The 17,857-nt window shown below is 56.2% G+C and overlaps 2 protein-coding genes and 1 long non-coding RNA gene across 7 annotated transcripts in view; 2 read left to right on the top strand and 1 right to left on the bottom strand.

The window, feature by feature from the left end:
* The window catches only part of ATP2A1 (ATPase sarcoplasmic/endoplasmic reticulum Ca2+ transporting 1), a 17,232-nt gene extending 13,634 nt beyond the window's left edge, over window positions 1–3,598 (top strand). Inside the window, exons 15-23 of one of the 3 annotated variants that reach the window (XM_004020863.6) lie at window positions 493–828; window positions 1,024–1,244; window positions 1,353–1,555; window positions 1,729–1,814; window positions 1,907–2,040; window positions 2,165–2,282; window positions 2,423–2,540; window positions 2,851–2,895; window positions 3,296–3,351. In XM_004020863.6, coding sequence (XP_004020912.1) covers window positions 493–828; window positions 1,024–1,244; window positions 1,353–1,555; window positions 1,729–1,814; window positions 1,907–2,040; window positions 2,165–2,282; window positions 2,423–2,540; window positions 2,851–2,855 — 1,221 coding nt within the window. In that variant the 3' untranslated portion in view covers window positions 2,856–2,895; window positions 3,296–3,351. Of the gene's footprint in view, window positions 1–492; window positions 829–1,023; window positions 1,245–1,352; window positions 1,556–1,728; window positions 1,815–1,906; window positions 2,041–2,164; window positions 2,283–2,422 lie in introns of all 3 variants that reach the window. The other 2 variants (XM_004020864.4, XM_060406224.1) reach the window with 2 other exon arrangements.
* On the bottom strand, window positions 3,552–16,010 carry RABEP2 (rabaptin, RAB GTPase binding effector protein 2). Of its 3 annotated transcripts, XM_027961751.2 has the most exons (14): window positions 15,896–16,010; window positions 15,186–15,395; window positions 12,702–12,859; window positions 9,969–10,079; window positions 9,534–9,881; window positions 8,308–8,403; window positions 8,119–8,217; window positions 6,840–6,995; window positions 5,299–5,476; window positions 5,138–5,149; window positions 4,988–5,043; window positions 4,838–4,891; window positions 4,639–4,755; window positions 3,552–4,203 (listed from the first exon to the last, which is right to left on the bottom strand). In XM_027961751.2, the coding sequence occupies exons 1-14, from the start codon at window positions 15,954–15,956 to the stop codon at window positions 4,102–4,104; spliced, it is 1,758 nt and encodes a 585-aa protein (XP_027817552.1). In that variant the 5' UTR covers window positions 15,957–16,010; the 3' UTR covers window positions 3,552–4,101. The 3 variants fall into 3 exon arrangements, with proteins under 3 accessions (XP_027817552.1, XP_060262212.1, XP_060262213.1); XM_060406229.1 differs by having other exon boundaries at window positions 3,552–4,755; XM_060406230.1 differs by lacking the exon at window positions 5,138–5,149 and having other exon boundaries at window positions 3,552–4,755.
* LOC114110630 (uncharacterized) lies at window positions 13,319–17,857 on the top strand. The gene is made up of 2 exons (XR_003586887.3): window positions 13,319–13,718; window positions 17,470–17,857. It is a non-coding gene; the product is annotated as an uncharacterized LOC114110630 (long non-coding RNA).

Here is a 17,857-nt window from a genome sequence, read left to right as displayed (position 1 = left end):
ATTTAGCTCCCTGACCAGGGGAGCTTTCGGTCCCGCACCCCTTGCATTGGAAGGCAAAGTCTTAGCCACTGGACTGCCAGGGAAGTCCCACAGTGAGGTTTCCTTAAGAGGTGCATCGACCTGTATCCTGGCACCGGCTCTTTATCTCGTAGTGGACCTTCTCTGAGTAGCACAGAAGTCCACTCCATTTTACAGAGAGAATAGTGTGGCCTGGCAGGTAACACTCAAAGCTGGAGACCAAGCAAGTGGCCCAGCTGAAAGCAGAAAGCAGTTCCCTCACTTCCAGGTCGAGTTCTATGAAAGACAGGATCTGCCACCTATGATGGGCCTGGCATCACCAGGCCCACAGCCCCTCATGGGAACAAGGAATGTTTCCTGCCCCTGAGCTTAGAGGCCTGGCTGAAGTTTGAGCACCAGGCGCAGACACAGCTCTCCCTCCCACCCCCGCCAAGCCTCGTCCCCTGAGCCCGTCACTCTGCTCTGTCCCACTAGACGGACTTGACATTCGTTGGCGTAGTGGGCATGCTGGACCCACCCCGCAAGGAGGTCATGGGCTCCATCCAACTATGCCGAGACGCCGGAATCCGAGTAATCATGATCACTGGGGACAACAAGGGCACGGCTATTGCCATCTGCCGACGGATTGGCATCTTCGGGGAGAACGACGATGTGGCCGACCGGGCCTACACTGGCCGGGAGTTCGATGACCTGCCCCTGGCCGAGCAGCGGGAGGCCTGCCGACGCGCCTGCTGCTTCGCTCGTGTGGAGCCCTCCCACAAGTCAAAGATCGTGGAGTATCTGCAGTCCTACGATGAGATCACGGCGATGGTGCGGGGACCAGGGCACGTGGGGTCTGCTCAGTGTCTGTTGAGATGTCGGTCTTGGGAAGCTGGGGGCCCAGGGAGGACATGGCTGAGTGGGCCCCCTGCTGAGATGTGCAGAGGGGAGGAATTCGGACCCAGATGGAAGTGTCAGGAGAGTACAAGGAAGGGGCCGGCTCCCACCTTCTCTCTCTCCCTGCAGACAGGTGATGGCGTCAATGACGCCCCTGCGCTGAAGAAGGCAGAGATCGGCATTGCCATGGGATCCGGCACTGCTGTGGCCAAGACGGCCTCTGAGATGGTGCTGGCCGACGACAACTTCTCCACCATTGTGGCTGCCGTGGAGGAGGGCCGCGCCATCTACAACAACATGAAGCAGTTTATCCGCTACCTCATCTCCTCCAACGTGGGCGAGGTGGTCTGGTGAGCAGCGGGAAGGGCTATCAGCAGGGAACCTGTGGCTGGTGTGGGAGACGGGGCGACCACAGGCCTGGGAGGCAGGACAGACCTGTGACCGCCTGCTTCTGGCAGCATCTTCCTGACAGCCGCCCTGGGGCTTCCTGAGGCCCTGATCCCTGTGCAGCTGCTGTGGGTGAACCTGGTGACTGATGGGCTCCCAGCCACAGCCCTGGGCTTCAACCCCCCAGACCTGGACATCATGGACCGACCCCCCCGGACCCCCAAGGAGCCCCTCATCAGTGGCTGGCTCTTCTTCCGCTACATGGCAATTGGGGGTGAGCAAGGCGGAATGTCGGGCTTCTTGCCCACCCTCAGCTTCCCCACGGCAGCCACCCTGGCTGGTGGGCCCCCTGCCTGCACCACTGTTCATGGCCACCAGGCCCTCTCAAGCCCTCCTATCTTCCCAGCCCTGACGCCCCACCCCCCAACTCCCATCTCTCCACCGCAGGCTACGTGGGTGCAGCCACCGTGGGAGCAGCCGCCTGGTGGTTCCTGTACGCTGAGGATGGGCCTCACGTCACCTACAGCCAGCTGGTAGGGCAGGACCGAGGCGGGAGGAGGGGCAGTGAAGGAGCGTGGTGCGGAGGCTTCTGGGGGATCCCAGCCTCTCCCCTCGCCCTCGGCAGACTCACTTCATGAAGTGCTCGGAGCACAACCCTGACTTCGAGGGTGTGGACTGTGAGGTCTTCGAGGCCCCCGAGCCCATGACAATGGCCTTGTCTGTGCTGGTCACCATCGAGATGTGCAACGCTCTCAACAGGTGGGCCCCCACCCCCTCCCCCTGCCTGTCTGGAGGCCACCGCCTTTGTCCTCCGGCCCTCCCGCTCATCACTTCTCTCCCCCGTGCGCCCCCCACCCTGGCTCTGCCCGCCGCCCGCTTGCAGCCTGTCTGAGAATCAGTCCCTCATGCGGATGCCACCCTGGGTGAACATCTGGCTGGTGGGCTCCATCTGCCTCTCCATGTCCCTCCACTTCCTCATCCTCTACGTGGACCCTCTGCCGGTGAGCCTTCTTCTGGCCAGGGGCCACCTGCCCCCTCACCCACGGGGGCCTCTTCAGGGATGCAGAGGGAGGGATAGTCAGGCTGGGGCAGTGGCAGCTCTGCGGGCTCCTTCTCACTGCCTTTCCCGCCTCCCCCCAAGATGATCTTCAAGCTCCAAGCCCTGGACCTGTACCATTGGCTCATGGTCCTCAAGATCTCGTTACCAGTCATTGGGATCGACGAAATCCTCAAGTTCGTTGCTCGGAACTACCTGGAGGGTAAGAGGCTCCCCGCCTCAGAGCCCCATCTGCCCCCCCCAAGCCCCGGCACAGCCCCCTCCCTCCGCGCTGCGAGGGTGCCTGCCCCCCTCTCCTTCCTTTTCAGGTGGGTGAGTTCCCGGGGTCCGCCAGCCCGTGCCCTTCGTCAAGCGGCCCACCCGGCCCCTTCCCTCCTTTCCCGCGGCTCGCCCCTCTGAGCCCCATGCAGACATGGTCTCCTAGGCACCCTCACAACCTCCCCAGCCCTCTTGGCCCCTGTGCCTGCCTCCCTCCCTGGATAACGGTGTCTCTCTGTCCTCTCTGGCCATAGGATAACCCGTTTCCCCCTCCTCCATCTCTTTGAACCGTGTCACAGGTATCACCCCTCTTCCTGCCCTTGCCCCAGCTGCTGTGCCCCTTGCCCGCCCCTCTCCCTTCAGGTGGCGCCGAGGTCACTTATCCTCGCAGCTCCACCTGGAGCCACTGCCGCCACCGCCGCCGCCACCGCCGCGCTTCCTAGTGGGGCCGGGTGTCTGGCACCACTGTCTGCTGGGCTGCGCTGCGTTGCGCTGGCTGGGCGCTGAGCTGTCTGCCGCTGGGGCTGCAGTGGTTGGGAGGAGGGGGGCTGGGGACACAGGTGAGTTGGGGAGGTTGCGGTGAGGGGGGCCCTCCAGGTGAGTGTGCAGGGAGCTGGGAGGGACTGTTCTTCTCGGGTCCTGCTCCACCCCCACCCCCACTAAGATGAGAAAGTCTCATCCTTCCCTTTCCCCTTCCAGATCCAGAAGATGAAAGAAGGAAGCAACCAGGCCTTTTGCCCTCCCTCCCCACCCCATAGTGACGCATCTTCGGCCAGAGCTGTGGCACAGGCCTCCCACCCCCCACAATGTTCCCTATTCCTCCCGCCCCGACATTCTTGTTTATAAACACAATGTCCCCTTCACTTCTCCTTCCCCCTCAGCAACCTGTCCCCCTTTTGCCTTGTGAAACTTCCCCTCCCCAACCCTGTGGGGCTCGCAGGGACAAGGCGACTGATTGAGCTGAGCTGCTTATTTATTGAAAATAAATGACAGAAAAATCTGGCCTTGTCTCCATGCACACATCTTGGGGCCTGGCTCGGGCCCCTGGGGACAAGCATCTTAGTGTCAACGCAGTCTGGGAAGCAGCCACCTGCCCAGGGCGCGGGTGTGGAGGGGCCTGGGGACGCACCCCAAGGCTCCCGGCCACCACTCGCAGCTGTCCCTGGGGGAAGGGGACGCGAGGTGACAGGTGTGGCTGTTAGTCTGGGTGGCAGCGAGCGCAGGAGGGTTGGAACCCAGGAGGCATCATGGCAGCCAGAAAGCCACAGGGCCGAGCTGGCTCACGGAGGGGCTTGGGACCCTCGCACGGGTGTCATCTTTGGAAGCAGAAGGCCAGCCGCCCTTAGGAGGAGCGCTGCAGGGGACAGGGCAGCAGTGGCCCCATCACCTCAACCCCGGCCTTGGAGAGGGTGACGACTCCATCCTGAGACCACCCGCCTCAAGCCTCGGCCTCACAGTTCAGGAGTGAAGGGAGGTCTCCTCCAGGGTGGGTGGGCGCTGGCCCCTCAGGTGTCCTTGATGTCCCTGACATCCCGAAGGGGCGCCTCGTCTATGATGCTGCGCACCTGCTCCAGGCTCCCTGCCTGGCGGATCCGTTCCAGGCGCACCTGTGGGGGCCGGCAAGGGAGGCAGAGGGCCCTTGGTGGGAAAATGCAGCCTCCACCCCGCCGGCCAGCCGTTCCCCAGCCACAAGAAGCAAGGGCTCAGAACTCCTCCTCCCCCAACCCACAGTGAAACTGGCTTCAAGGGAAGAAGTAGGTCCTCAGACAGCAGGCCAAGGAGGGGCGGGCAGGGGCAGGCGGGACTGACGAGATGAGCATGCGGCATGCCCACAAGCCAGGCCCTGGGCGATGGGCTTCGAGTGACTAAGAAACACGGACACACAAGATCTTCAGTGTTTTTTGAGCAACAGCTCAGAGGAAAAGACCATGCCAGCCCCAGGGGGATGAAGAAGACTCCTCTTGCCGGGGGCCTGTCCTTGCAAGACCTAGGACAAGTCGCCGGGAGTCATGCCAGCCGGGTGGGGAAGGGACACGCCGTACCTGCAGGGCCTGGGACAGTCGTACGAAATCCCGCTGCACCTGCTCACTGGTCTCCAGCTCCGCCTGCAGCCGCAGCATCTTTGCCCGCTGCTCCGAGAGCAGGTCTGTGAGCTGGGCCTGGGGGCACAGGACATAGAGCTGGGGTCCTGCATGGGATGTCTGGACAGGGTTACCCCTTTAGTACAACCCCGATCCTGACCTCTTCTGTGCGGCCCGAGCCCTGTGACGGCCTGAGGACCTCCTGCCGCTTGGCCTGAGGGAGACAGAAAGGGCAGCAAGGACTGGTGAGGGTCTTGTCCACGCTGCCAGCCTCCCCCGTCACCCTGGCCTGGCCCAGGTCCTGCCTCACCTTGCTCTGTTCCTCCTGGATGCGCTCCATCTCCATCCTCAAGCTGCACAGGGAGGCTGGGGAGTCAGGCAGGGCCAAGACGTCAGGCCCAGACCCTTGCTCCTTCCCCTCCCAGCCTGGCAGCGGGGACAGGCTCCCGCCCATACTCACCCTCTAACACCTCTGTGCGGGAAGGAAAGAAAGACAGGTCAAGGCTCATCCTTCTTGCCCTGCACCCTCTCACCCCTCCCAAAGCCCAGGGCTGCGGGGGGTGGTCCTCATGGGAGCTGGCCTGGGGAGGGAGTATGGGTGGCTGGCACCCTCTCTCTCACCTGTCTCCTCCCGCTGCACCCTCAGCTGCCCCTCCAGGCTGGCCCTCGCCGCCGTCTCCTCGTCCAGCGCCTCCCGCAGAGTCACGATCTCGATCCGCAGCCTCTCAGCCTCATGCTCCTGGGCCTGCTGGCGGGCCCGCGCCTCCTGCTTCGTGCGGCGCACCAGCTGCTGCAGCTCCTGGGAGGAAGCAAGTCACCGGCTGGTTTCAGGGTGGTGTGTGGGGGGGAGGGGAGGAGGGGCAGAGGCCCTGGGGGCCAGGGACTCAAGGGGGATGGTGAGGAGGGTGGACACACACACCCTTGGATGGCTGCTTCCTGCAGCACAAGCCCGGGGAGGAGGACCCTCAGGACCACTCCCAAGTGCAAGTTGAGTGCAAGTCCCAGATTACTCAGAGCAAGATTTGGAGCTCTTGTAATGCTCAAAAACAACTAAAGTTATGAGCACTCCACAGTTTAGGCAGACGTGTGTATGTGTTGGGTTGGCCGAAACATTCATTTGGGTTTTTCTGGGTGCTGTTATGGAAAAACCGGAACGACTCTTTAGGCCAACCCAATGATAAAAATGACACCAAAGAAGGGCAAAGGAATGATAAAGCTGGGGACGGCAGAAGCAGAGCCAAGGAATGTAGGGCAGGGTCGCACGTAAGATGTCAGTCATGGTTCTCAGGGTGGGAAGGGTTCCAGGTGATGTTCATATTCTTAATAAAGTCAATTGACGGATGGAGGCCATGCACGGATCAATGATGATAGCTTTCAACAAACCAAAGATTCTGATGAATTCAATTTGGTGGACCTCCTGTCACTTAAAAATAAGTCAGGGACTTCCCTGGTGGTCCAGGGCTTCAGAAGTGGTGCTTCCACCGCAGGAGGTGCAGGTTCAATCTCTGGGTGGGGAATTAAGATCCTGCATGCTGTGCGCTGGGCTTCCCAGGTGGCACTAGTGGTAAAGAACTCTCCTGCCAGTGCAGGAGACCTAAGAGACATCAGTTTGATCCCTGAGACATGAAGATCCCTTGGAGGAGAGCATGGCAACCCATTCCAGTATTCTTGCCTGCAGAATCCCGTGGACAGAGGGGCCTACTGGGTTACAGCCCATAGGGTCCTAAAGAGCTGGACGTGACTGAAGTGACAGCACACAGGCTTGCTCTATGCGGCCAAAAGAATTGATAAAGTAAAAATAACAAGCCAAATGACTGCTTCCTTTGTGTCAAAGTGAAAGTGTTAGTCACTCAGTCGTGTCCTACCCTTTGTGACGCCATGGACTGTAGCCTGCCTGCATTATGGGCAGATTCTTTACCTTCTGAGCCACCACAGAAGCCCCTCTTCATGTCAAGCGCTCTGTTAACTCATTTTCTCTCCGTGCCAATGCTGGGAAGGGTTGTGGCCCCATTTTGCAGAGGAGGAAACTGAGTCTTAGCAAAGCCGCATGAGTTGACCACGGTGATGCAGCTGAATCAGCAGCCTGGGCCTGTCCCTGAGTCCTGTGGCCCCAGGCCAGTGCTTCGCTGCACGTGGAGAGGAAGGGCGCACACCCCCCTTACCGGCAGCGAGCTGGGCAGCGACTCCTCCCAGCCCTCATCCTGCTCCAGGACCCGGGGGGCTGAGGATGGTGGCTGCTCAGCGCGGAGCCCTTGGTTCTCCTCCGTCAGGCGCTTTACCTCGTGGCTCAGGCACTTGTGGGAGTTTGCCAGCTCTGCCTGGGGGTGGAGAGTTTAGGATGAGGCGATGAGGGGATTGGCGTCTCCTGTGAGGCCAGACCCTGAGCCCTCCTCCCAGACACTGGAAGGAGAACCAGGAAGCCCACGCCCTCCTTCTCAGCTGAGAAAGGAAGAAACACCCTTCAGTAAGCATCTTTGGCTCCCAAGCTCATTATTTATTTTTTTTCCCTTGTTTGCTTGAGGGATCTTAGTTGCCCAAGCATGTCAAGCTCTTTCTACAGCCTCCTCGATGATTTTGAGGTCACACAGTGGCAGCTACAGGCCACATCGGTTGTTTTATGTGGTCCCTGGATATTCATTCAAGGACTGATGATGAAGCTGAAGCTTCAATACTTTGGCCACCTGATGCAAAGAGCTGACTCATTAGAAAAGACCTTGATGCTAGGAAAGATTGACGGCAGGAGAAGGGGATGACAGAGGACAAAATGGTTGGATGGCATCACCGACTCGATGGATGTGAGTTTGAGCAAACTCCAGGAGACAAAGAAGGACAGGGAAGCCTGGCATGCTGCAGTCCATGGGGTCGCAAAGAGTCAGACATGACTGAACGACTAAACAACAACTTTAAAACCTGGGAGACTACAAACAAATATCTGGATCTGGCTTCTCTTGACAAATGAGAAAACCAGGCAGCATGAAGCCTGAATTCCCATGTGCCGCGGTCAGCAGAGTCGAGGGGCATGAAGCCCCCTTTACAGGGTCTCTGTTTGCCTGCTGCTCCTTCTGGCCATACACCAGACCTTGTTCAATCATTTGCCTCTCTTGTCTCAAGAAGCATCCGATTTTGCAATCTCTGCTTTTCATCCTCATGACTCTGCAAGCTAGGACCCATTATTGCAATTTCACCGCATCAAGGCTGCAGCTCTGGGCTTGTGGGATTAGCTTAAAGATCACTGAGTTGAGTGTGTGGTGGGCTCTGTCTAAATGCGGTACTGGGTGCCCTGGAAGCCCTCTTATCAGGAAGCCTTACCAACTCCAGGGTGAAGCCAGAGCAGATTGGGGTGGGGGAAGGCCGTAGGATAGGTGTCTCGACTTTCCACGTGGGCCTCAACCAAGTCCCCTCCCACTCCTCTCCTGGCCCCCCTGGCCCCCCTGCCCTCACCATCTGCAGCTGAACACGCTCCTGTGCCTGGCTCACGGTTCCCTGCAGGGTCCGCAGCAGCTGCTCTGAGTTCTGGACCTGAGCCAGGAGGACTTGCATCTGTGGGTGGAGGTGGGGCGAGGGTGAGGCGGGGCCAGAAGGAAGCCGGCAGTAGAGGCCCTGTGGGGCTGGAGCTGAGGCTGAACCCACCTGCTTGGCGCAGTCCTCATTGCTCCGTCTCAGGCCCTCCTGCAGCTCGTCGCGCTCCCGGCTGACGCTCTCCAGGTCCTTCTGCAGCTGCCGCCCCTGCCATAGATCCTGGCCTCAGCCTCAACGGCCAAGGGGAGGCCTCCCTCCTCTCCAGGCCTCTCACGCCTTGCCTCCTGCATCTCCTTGGGCAGCGCCAGCATCCGCCCAGTCGTTCCAGCTGAAAGCTCGGGAACGGACGTTGACTCTTCTTTGTCCTCCACTACCCGGGTCCGGACCACCAGCAGGCCCTGCCCGGCAGCCTCCAGAATGAATTCCAAATCCACTCACTTGTCTCCATCTTGGCCGCCACCTCCTGGTCCCAGTCACCACTTTCCTCTAAACTACATCAAGCGTCACCCTTCCAACCAGCCACCTTGCTTCTCCTGTTACCACTTCCCCAGATTATAATCCATCCTCACCTAGAGAGACCAGTGACCCATGATGAGCTCAAAGCAGAGCAGGCCTCTCCCTGCCTTAAACTCCACAGAGGCTTCCCACAGCTCCTGGTGTGAAACGCAAACTTCATGGCTGGCCCCGAAGCTGAGGCCGACCTCCTGTGGCCCCTGCCTGCCTTTCTGACCTCATCGCTCTTCCCCTCCTTGGCAGCCTTCCAGCTCCTCAGACACACCACAGTATGTCTATCCTCTGGGCCTTGGAACCTGCAGATCCTTTGGTCTCTGATCTTCAGAAAGCACCTCTCTTGTTAGGTAGGAAGATCTCCTGCCCTGCCAGTCTCTACCTCATAATCCTAATTTTTAAAAAGATTTTTTTTGGTATGTTGATCATTTTTAAAAGTCCTTATTGAATTTGTAGTGTTACTTCTGTGGTTTCCGTGTTCTGGATTTTTAGCCGCAAGGCATACGGAATCTTAGCTCCCTGACCAGGGATCGAACCTGTGGCCCCTGCATTGGAAGGTGATATCTTAACCACTGGACAGCCATGGAGGTCCCTCCACAACCCTGTTGAGTTTTGTGGTGGGGGTCTCCCCCTGTGATGCTGTCTTCCTCATGGGCCCATGGGCCTGGCTTCCTCACTAGAGGAAGCTCCAAGAGGGTAGTTTTCTTCTTCACTCCAGGATGCCCGGCTCTAGCTCAGTAAGGACTTGAAGGGAGAGATAGATGGATGGATGGATGGATGGATGGACGGATGCGTGCATGTTGGCAGCCCACCCTGCCCTCTCCACTCACCTCCAACTGCAGCTGCTCCCACTGGTTGTCTGGGACCAGCTGGTAACCAGGAGGGGGTAGGTAGATGCCTTCAGGGACCAGGGTGCCCGTGGACACCAGAGAGGCTGTCTCCTCCTGCTCGGGGCTCAAGCCCTGGCGGCTGCGGGGCAGGGAGGCGCTGCCGCTGGGCCCCCCGCCAAGGGAGAAGGAAGAGATGGAGGCGCTGTCATCACAGTTGTGGGCGAAGGCCTCAGCTGCTGGGCCCCCGTCCTCACTCAGCTCCTCAAGAGGCTCCAGAGGGGGAGATGGGTCCCGGGACAGGAGCAACTCCGTGGAGCCGTGCAGGGAAGGGGGATGCCGGGGCCGTCTCTAGGGAGATGGGGCAGGGAACAGGCTGAGGGGCTGGGGTCCTGCAGCGCCCCTGCCTCCCTCAGCGCCCCCTGGCCACCCCCTCACCTGGATCTCTTGGATCAGCTCCTCTGCCCTCAGCAGTTTCGCCTTCAGCTCCTCGATCTCCTGCTCCATGGGCAGCACGATCTCCCGCAGCTTCTCTGAGTCCTCATGGGCCTGGAGAAGGGGAAGGGGCATTGGGCAGTGACAGGCAGTCCTCCCGACTGCAGGAGCCTCAGGCCTGTTAGAGTTTTACCTTCAAGCACATCAGTTGTTCTAATCCTCCCAGGCACGTGCTATCACCCCCATTTTAGAGAGGGAAACACAGAGGCTCGGAGCGCTTACAAGGCTTACCCCAGGTCACATGGTAGGTGGCTAAAGTCACAACCGCCTTCCTGTTGCCCACTTGTAGAGTGACATAATTTTCTCCCCCAATATCATGTGTCCCTTTTTTAAATCATAGAGTCTCACATTTTCAGCTGGGCTTGTGACCTGAATCCTAGAATACCATCTACATTTCTCAGCTTCCCTGTAACTAAGCATGGTCATATGACTAAGTTTCAGCTAATGAGATGTAGGCAGACGTGCTGGGTGTAACTTCCAGGTCAACGCCTCAGGGGGAAAGGCTGTATTTACTCCTCCTTCTCCTCCTCCTTCTGGCTGGCTAGAATGCAGACGTGATGGCTGGTGCTCAAGCAGTCATCCTGGACCATGAGGCAGTACGCTACCTATGGCATACCAGCAACATAGGAGGAGCCTGAGTTCCTGACGACTTGTTGAGCTGCCACATCAGTCCTAGAATGTCTACTTCTGAACTCTAATAAAAATAAAAGTGAAAGTTGTGTCTGACTCTTTCCAACCCCACGGACTATATAGTTCATGGAATTCTCTAGGCGAGAATACTGGAGTGGGTAGCCTATCCCTTCTCCAGCAGATCTTCCAGGCATAGGAATCGAACCAGGGTCTCTGTATTGCAGGTGGATTCTTTACCAACTGAGCTATCAGGAAAACCCAAGAAAAATACATTTCTACCTTATTTAAGCCCCTGTTGATCTGGGTTTTCAAACTTTGTCCTACCTGTTATGTCTTCCCACACTCCCATCGCTGCCATATTGCTGGCTGCTTCTCTTTTGCTCTCTTTTCAGGTTTGGGATTCTGTTGAACTTGTACAGTCAACAGCCTCTGGACACCTCAACTTGCAGGTTGGACAGGCTCTTCTGTCCTTGTACAGCCAGTCTAAACCAACTCACACTGCCATTTCTCCTCTCGTTAGCACCAGGTCAACAACAATGACCCTGCTATCCACTCAGCTGTCCAAGGCAGAAATTGGCCAGTCATCCATCCTCTTCCAATTCATACAAGTTCTGCCTCTTGGGTAATTAAAAAACCCATCTCAGACAAGTTCAGTGTAAACCTCCAAATGTCTTATGTGAACACTGCCAACAGGTAGGGTAAGCCTGTATGGCCCAAACAAAACACCTCTGATCCCATCTGAAGCCCTGAAGTACATGCTCTGCAGATGCCCACACAGTGGATGAATGACGGCTGGATGCAGGGCCAGGACCGGAACTTCCTGACTCTGGGCCTGTGCTTCTTTCCACCGTACCTGGCAGATTTAATTTAGCAGAGCCTTTCTCCTTCACCACCCTGCATAACCACTCCCTGAGGAACACTTAGAATGCAAGTATAGTGGCAGTCCCTGCAGGCAAATTGTGGGTGGGAGGCCTTCCTTTCTTGTGCTCCTGTTTAGATCTTTGTCCTTCTCACCAGATTTACTCCATCTCCCTGAGCTTCACATATAAGGTGAGCCTCACATTCCTCATGTATAATGTGAGTAAGTACCCACCTCACAGGGCAGCTGTGAGGCTCAAATGAGGGAAGATGTGACCTAGCCCTGAAAGGTGAAGAGTTTGGTAATATGTGTTTCCTATGATTGTTTATGACAGCAGGAATAAAAGTGATGGTGCACCATAGAGATTAAGAACAAAGCTTTAGAACTAGGCTGCCTAGATTTTAAAATCCCAGATCTGCTCCTTTTTTTTTTTACTGTGCTGGGTCTTCCTTGCTGAGCATGGGCTTTCTCCAGTTGCAGCGAGCAGGGGCTACTCTCTAGTTGTGAGAAGCAAGAGCTTCTCATTGTGGTGGGTTCTCTCATTGTGGAGCATGGGCTCTAGGGCTCTTGGGTTTCAGTAACTGTAGCACATGCGCTTAGCTGCTCCTCAGCATATGGAATCTTCCGGGACCAGGGATCAAACCTGTGTCCCCTGCATTGGCAGGAGGAGGATTCTTAACCTCTGGACCACCAGGAAAGTCCCAGATCTGCTCCTTTTTATGTGCATAACCTGGCAAGAATGACTAAACTTCTTTGAGCCTCACCTTACTCATCTGTTACATGGATCTAATGGACCTATCTTTTACGGAAAAGACTGCAGAGATTGAGTCTGTCCACAATACCTAGTACGTAAGCGGTATCCTTAAATGTTAGGGGCCCCCACATAACTTTTCTTAATTTTTCTGAGTCATGCCACACAGCATGCTGGATCTTAGTTCCCCAAGCAGGGAATGAATCTGTGGCCCCTGAGGTGAAAGCAAGGAGTCTTAACCAGTGGACCACCAGAGAAATCCCAATTTTCCCGTGCTGAGTACAGGGTTAGTACCTAGAATTATCGCTGGGTGCCCTGCTCCCAGTGACGTGGCAGTGGGACATCAACAAACCCTGTGCCCCAAGGTCACCTTTGGCTGCCTCAATATCTTCTCAAGTCCCCGGGGAGGGGGCAGGTAGACTATCCCAACCCCAACCTTTTCCATCTGCTTCTCCAAGGAGTCCAGGGGGTGAGCCCGAGACAGCAGCTGCTTCAGGCGCCCCAGCTCCCGCTCCTTCTCCTCACAGTCCTGCTGCTGCTGCTGCCGCTCCTGCTTCAGAGACGTGATCTGGGCTTCATAGCTGCTGATGGAGTCTGGCAGGGCAGGAAGGGCAGAGGAGAGGGAGGGTCAGTGCGTCAGCCCTACCTGGGGGCGAACAGGGAGCTCTCCATCACTGCTGCTCTCTGCAAGGCAATTTACCATAGCGGTGATGACAGTAGGCTTTGCGGTTGGACTGAGGAGATGGCAACCTACTCCAGTATTCATGCCTGAAAAATCCCCATGGACAGAGGAGCCTGGCGGACTACAGTCCATGGGGTCACAAAGATTTGGATATGACTGAGCAACTGAACACAGCACAGCAAGCTCCTGGGCAATTTGCCTCTCTGCATAATGTCCTCAGCTAATGAAAACCCTGCTGGCTTGTTATACGATCCAATGACATGATATCGGGAAGGGCTTTAACCCTCTTCCTGGTGCATAATAAATGCTAAAGATAGGCTATCTGTTGCTATTAATACATAAGAATAACAAGCAATATCTAATAATAGTCATAAATATTCATTCTGGACCAGACTCTGAACTGGGCTCTGGAAATAGAGAAATTAATCAAACACAAACCCTGACACCAGGAGCCCACAGTCCAATGAGAAAGATAGCCGTGGAAAGTTACAAAGCAGTCTGAGAAGACCTTGTGAGAGGACCACTCCTGGCCTTGGGGGTCCCAGAAGAAGGAGACCCTCGCTCTGAAGCAGGTCCAGAAGGCAGACCCTGCCTGCCTGGCCAGGAGAGACACTACCAAGTGGTGAAGGACAGAAAGGACACATTAAGTAATGGGCGCAAAGGCTCACGGGTGGGAAAGTGGATGGTGTGGCTGGGGCATAGTGGACACACTGGAAGAACAGCAGTGAAGATGCAGAATGCCATGCCGGGATTTAGAACTCATCTTATCAGGTCAGTGAGAGTTAAAGGTGACATTGAGTGGAACATGGTCATTTTTCATTTGCATAGTTACTTATTTTAACATGTACTAACATCAGAAGTAAAGGTTCTGTTGTCAGACTGCCAGGGTTCAAATCTTCTCCTTTCCAGCTATATAATCTTAGGCAAGTTATCTAACCTCTCTGAGCCTCAGAGCTTCCTCTGTAAAATGGAGACGGATAACAGTTCCTACCTCATAGAAATTCTGATGAAGATTAAATACTCATCAAGTATTTAGTTCAGTGAAAGTGTCAGTCGCTCTGTTGTGGCCGACTATGCGAACCCACAGACTCTACCCCACCAGGCTTCTCTGTCCATGGAATTCTCTAGCCAAGAATACTGGAGTGGACTGCTATCCCATTCTCCAGGGGATCTTTCCAACCCAGGAATCAAACCCAGGTCTCCCACATTGCAGGCAGACTCTCGACCATCTGAGCCACCAGTGAAGACTGGCACTCAATAAATGTTGGTCATCGTTATTATTTAGGACACAGTTTCTTAGATGGATAGGAAGTTCCCTTTAAAATAGATGTGTGTAAGTTTTTAAAAAGTGGATCTATTTGAAGAACAAGCATCAAGCAGATTACAAGGTAAGTCATATAAGGAGACAACCACATTGCACAGATGGGACACGGATGCCTAAAATGTACGAAATATGGGCCCAGAGAAGTCTGGAGCCAGGAGTGGTCGTTAGAAAGGGGAATGACATGGTGGGATGGGAACTGTAAGAAGTTTAATCTGGAAGCCAAGGTCAAGGCCAGACTATGGAGGGAGACTTTTAAGAAGGCTGAGGCTACATTATGCAGGATCAGACAGAGAGCTCCGCTACAGCAGTAGCCATGGAAGCAGGGGTGGGACGTGACTGGAAGCTATTTCAGAGAATCTGGCCTCTGACTAGGGGAGAGCAGGAAAAGAGGAAAAGATGCTGGATGATCTGGGACGAGGGGAGTTGATGTATCCCAAGTACAGAGGCCGTGAGGGAAGACGGAAGTTGGTGCGTGTTGGGGGAGGCGGAGGTTGTGCGAGGATGTAGGGGTGCTTGGGGAAGCAAGGAAATCAGATAATGAGATTTACAGAGATGAGGCCCAGGGCTGAGTCTGAAGGCCAAAGACTCAAACGAGTTCTCAGGGAACTGAGAAACTGCTCACTTTCAGGGTTGATCAGTCATTAGTGAGGGACAAGAAACGACATGAGGCCAGGGAAGAGGTAGCCTTCTGAGCTAAACTTAGCTGGAACTGACAGAGCTGCTGCTGGAGCCCAGCCTGGGGTTCTATGCAAATTAAAAAAGCACGCTTCTTCTGTTTCTTCCTCTTGAGTCCCCAGCCTGCCTGTGCTAGGCAGTCCTGCTAAACTACCCCATGGGTGTAGGTCATGACCCCTTTCTTGTCATGCACTCCCCCTTATGGGGCCGAGGGGGTCTGGGAGGACCACCTGCCTCACCTTTCAGGATGGCTTGCAGCGAGGCCACCTCCTCTTGGCATTGCCGCTGCACCGCCGCCACAGCCTCGGCCTTCGTGCTCTCGCTCACCTCGGCCACAGCCTTCATGGTTTCCATTTCTGCCAGGGCGCCTGCTAGCTCAGCCCGAAGCCGCTCGAGCTCCCCAGACTCAGCCTCAACTTTTGCCCCCTCCTGGGGCTGGATGTCCAGCGCTGTGGAGAACAGGGATCAGCCTCTTTTCTCATCACTCTGATTCCCAATATTCCCAAGGTATCAAATCCTCAAATGCTGCAATTTAGAACTACAGCCAAGGTCCCTGCACCTTTACCTAACCCCGCCCTGCTTACCTGGCCCCGCCCCTTCCCCGCCTCCTCCTCACCTAGCTCTGCCTCGTATTGTCTAGAGCCCCGCCTCTTTCTCCCTCGGTTCACCCAATCCCCTCTTTTCTGACACGCCCCCTCCCTTTCAGTGGCCCCGCCCCTTGTCCACCTGGCCCCGCCCCGCCCCTCCCACACTGGGCCCCACCTCTAACCTGCCACTGGCCCTCCACCTTGCATCGCTAGACCACGCCCCCTCCACCTTTTTTTCCTGGCGGCGTGGTCCCGCCCCTTTCTCCAGGCTCCCCCCACTCCCCCCCCCATCCAGCGACGCCGAACTCGGCCCCGCCTCCGGCCTCACCGCCCCTCGCGTGCACGGACGAGCCCTCACGTACCGGCCCCTGGCAGCCGCCGCCGGCCATCCTCGCCCGCGGCCGCCGGCGCAGCTGCCGCCATTGCCTCCGCGCAAACGGCGGGTTCCCGCACTCCCTGGTGACGGCGCTCACCGCTTCCGGGTCTTCTCGGCTGTTTCCGGATCCGCTCGGCTGTTTCCGGATCGGCCCTGAGCTCGAGGCTGAGGCTGAAGTTAGGGGGGCGGGGGTGGCCGAACCTCAGCCGAAGATTGCCGAGTGGACGCCCTGCCGCTGCCCCGGGTCCCGCCGCGGCCCCGGGTCCCGCCGCTCCCCGCGTTCTTTCTTGAGTTCCGCTGTTGGACGCCTACCCTTCAAACCCTGAAGTAGCTCTTTCATCAAAGGCCTCGCGCGTCTCCGCGTGACCTTGGAAGCTCTGCTCAAATTACACGTCCTCCGGGACTCCCGCCGGCTTCAGCCTAAGGAGGACAAAGTTCTCGCGGTCTCGCCCAGTCCCCGGAGCTGACCCTTTTGATCGGTCCCTGGCCGCCCTTCCGCCGGAGCTTGGCTCAGGTTACAGCGAATTGTGGTCGAGCCTCCCTGCACCTCCGCTTTCGTGGAGCGTCCTTCGGAGCAGGGCTGCTGGGTCGACTTCACTTTTCTGGGCGCCTGGGCCCCCGCGTCGTCAGTCGTGGAAGTCAGAAACTTCCATGTCCCAACCCCAGTTTGCTATTCAGCCAGTCACCGCTTCCTGCTAATCTTCCCCTCCCAGTGCCGCTCAAATCCCTCCTTTCCTCTGTGGGCCACTGCCCTAGGTCAAGCCCTCATTATCTGTGACCTCTCCCTCCAACAGCCGACCTGAGATCTCCCCTAGTCAGTGACAGGCAACTCAGACTTAAGTCTAGAGTCGTGATTCCCCTTCTCCCAAACACGCTTCTCCTTCTGTAAAGTAATATTCCAGGAGCCTGCAAGTCTTGCAAGCTCTACCTCCAAACGACTGAATATTCCAGAATGGGTCCCTATTTCTGCATCTTCAGCGCTGACACCCAGCCCCAGTCCCCATCATCTGTCTCCTGAACTTCCACACTGCCTCCTGCTCCGCCTGTGTCACCGTTTGGGCCCCTTAGTTAATTCTCAAAGCAGTTAGAGTGATCTTTGTAAAACAGATCATGTCTCATCCCCGCTTAAAATCTAGTTCAATCCAATTTGAAAATGGGCAAAGGACACGAGTTTCACTAATGTAGGTGGCAAATTGAGCATGAAAAAGGATACCCAACCTCATTAACCATTCAGTTCAGTGGCTCAGTCGTGTCTGACTCTTTGTGACCCCATGAATTGCAGCATGCCAGGCCTTCCTGTCCATGACCAACTCTCAGAGTTCACTCAGACTCGCGTCCATCGTTAGAGAAGTTCAAATTTCCTATTTGCACACCTACCAGGATGGCTAAAATTTAAAAAGAGTAGTAATATCAAATGCTGGTGAATAGATGGAGAAACAGCTTCTCAAGTATTCCTGATGGGAATGTAAAATGATATAGCCACTTTCTGGAAGGGTATGACAGTTTTTTTAGAGACTAAACATGACCTTGCTTGAACACACCAAGCTTTCTCCACCCCAGGTCCTGGCTCAGAAGTTACCTCCTCAGACCTCCCGGTGGTGCAGTGGATAAGAGTCCGCCTGCCAATGCAGGGGACACAGGTTTGATTCCTGGTCCTGGAGGATACCACAGAGCAGAGCAACTATGCCCATGAGCCACAACTACTGAGCCCAGATGCTGCAGCTGCTGAAGCCCAACGGCCTAGAACCTGTGCTCCACAACCTTAATGAGAAGCCCACACACTGCAACTAGAGAAAGCCTCCACATGGCAACGAAGACTCGATACAATCAAAAGGAAGAATAAATAATGTTTTTAAAAGTCACCTCTTCAGTGAAGCCGTCCCTGATCACGCTGTCTTAAGTCACCAGCTCAATAATCTGTCCACTATTAAATCACGTTAGAGACGTC

The sequence above is a fragment of the Ovis aries genome, chromosome 24 (assembly GCF_016772045.2).
Source record: "Ovis aries strain OAR_USU_Benz2616 breed Rambouillet chromosome 24, ARS-UI_Ramb_v3.0, whole genome shotgun sequence".
NCBI classification, from domain to species: domain Eukaryota; kingdom Metazoa; phylum Chordata; class Mammalia; order Artiodactyla; family Bovidae; genus Ovis; species Ovis aries.
Note: the sequence above shows the minus strand (reverse complement) of the source record. Positions and strands in the feature narration are given on the sequence as shown.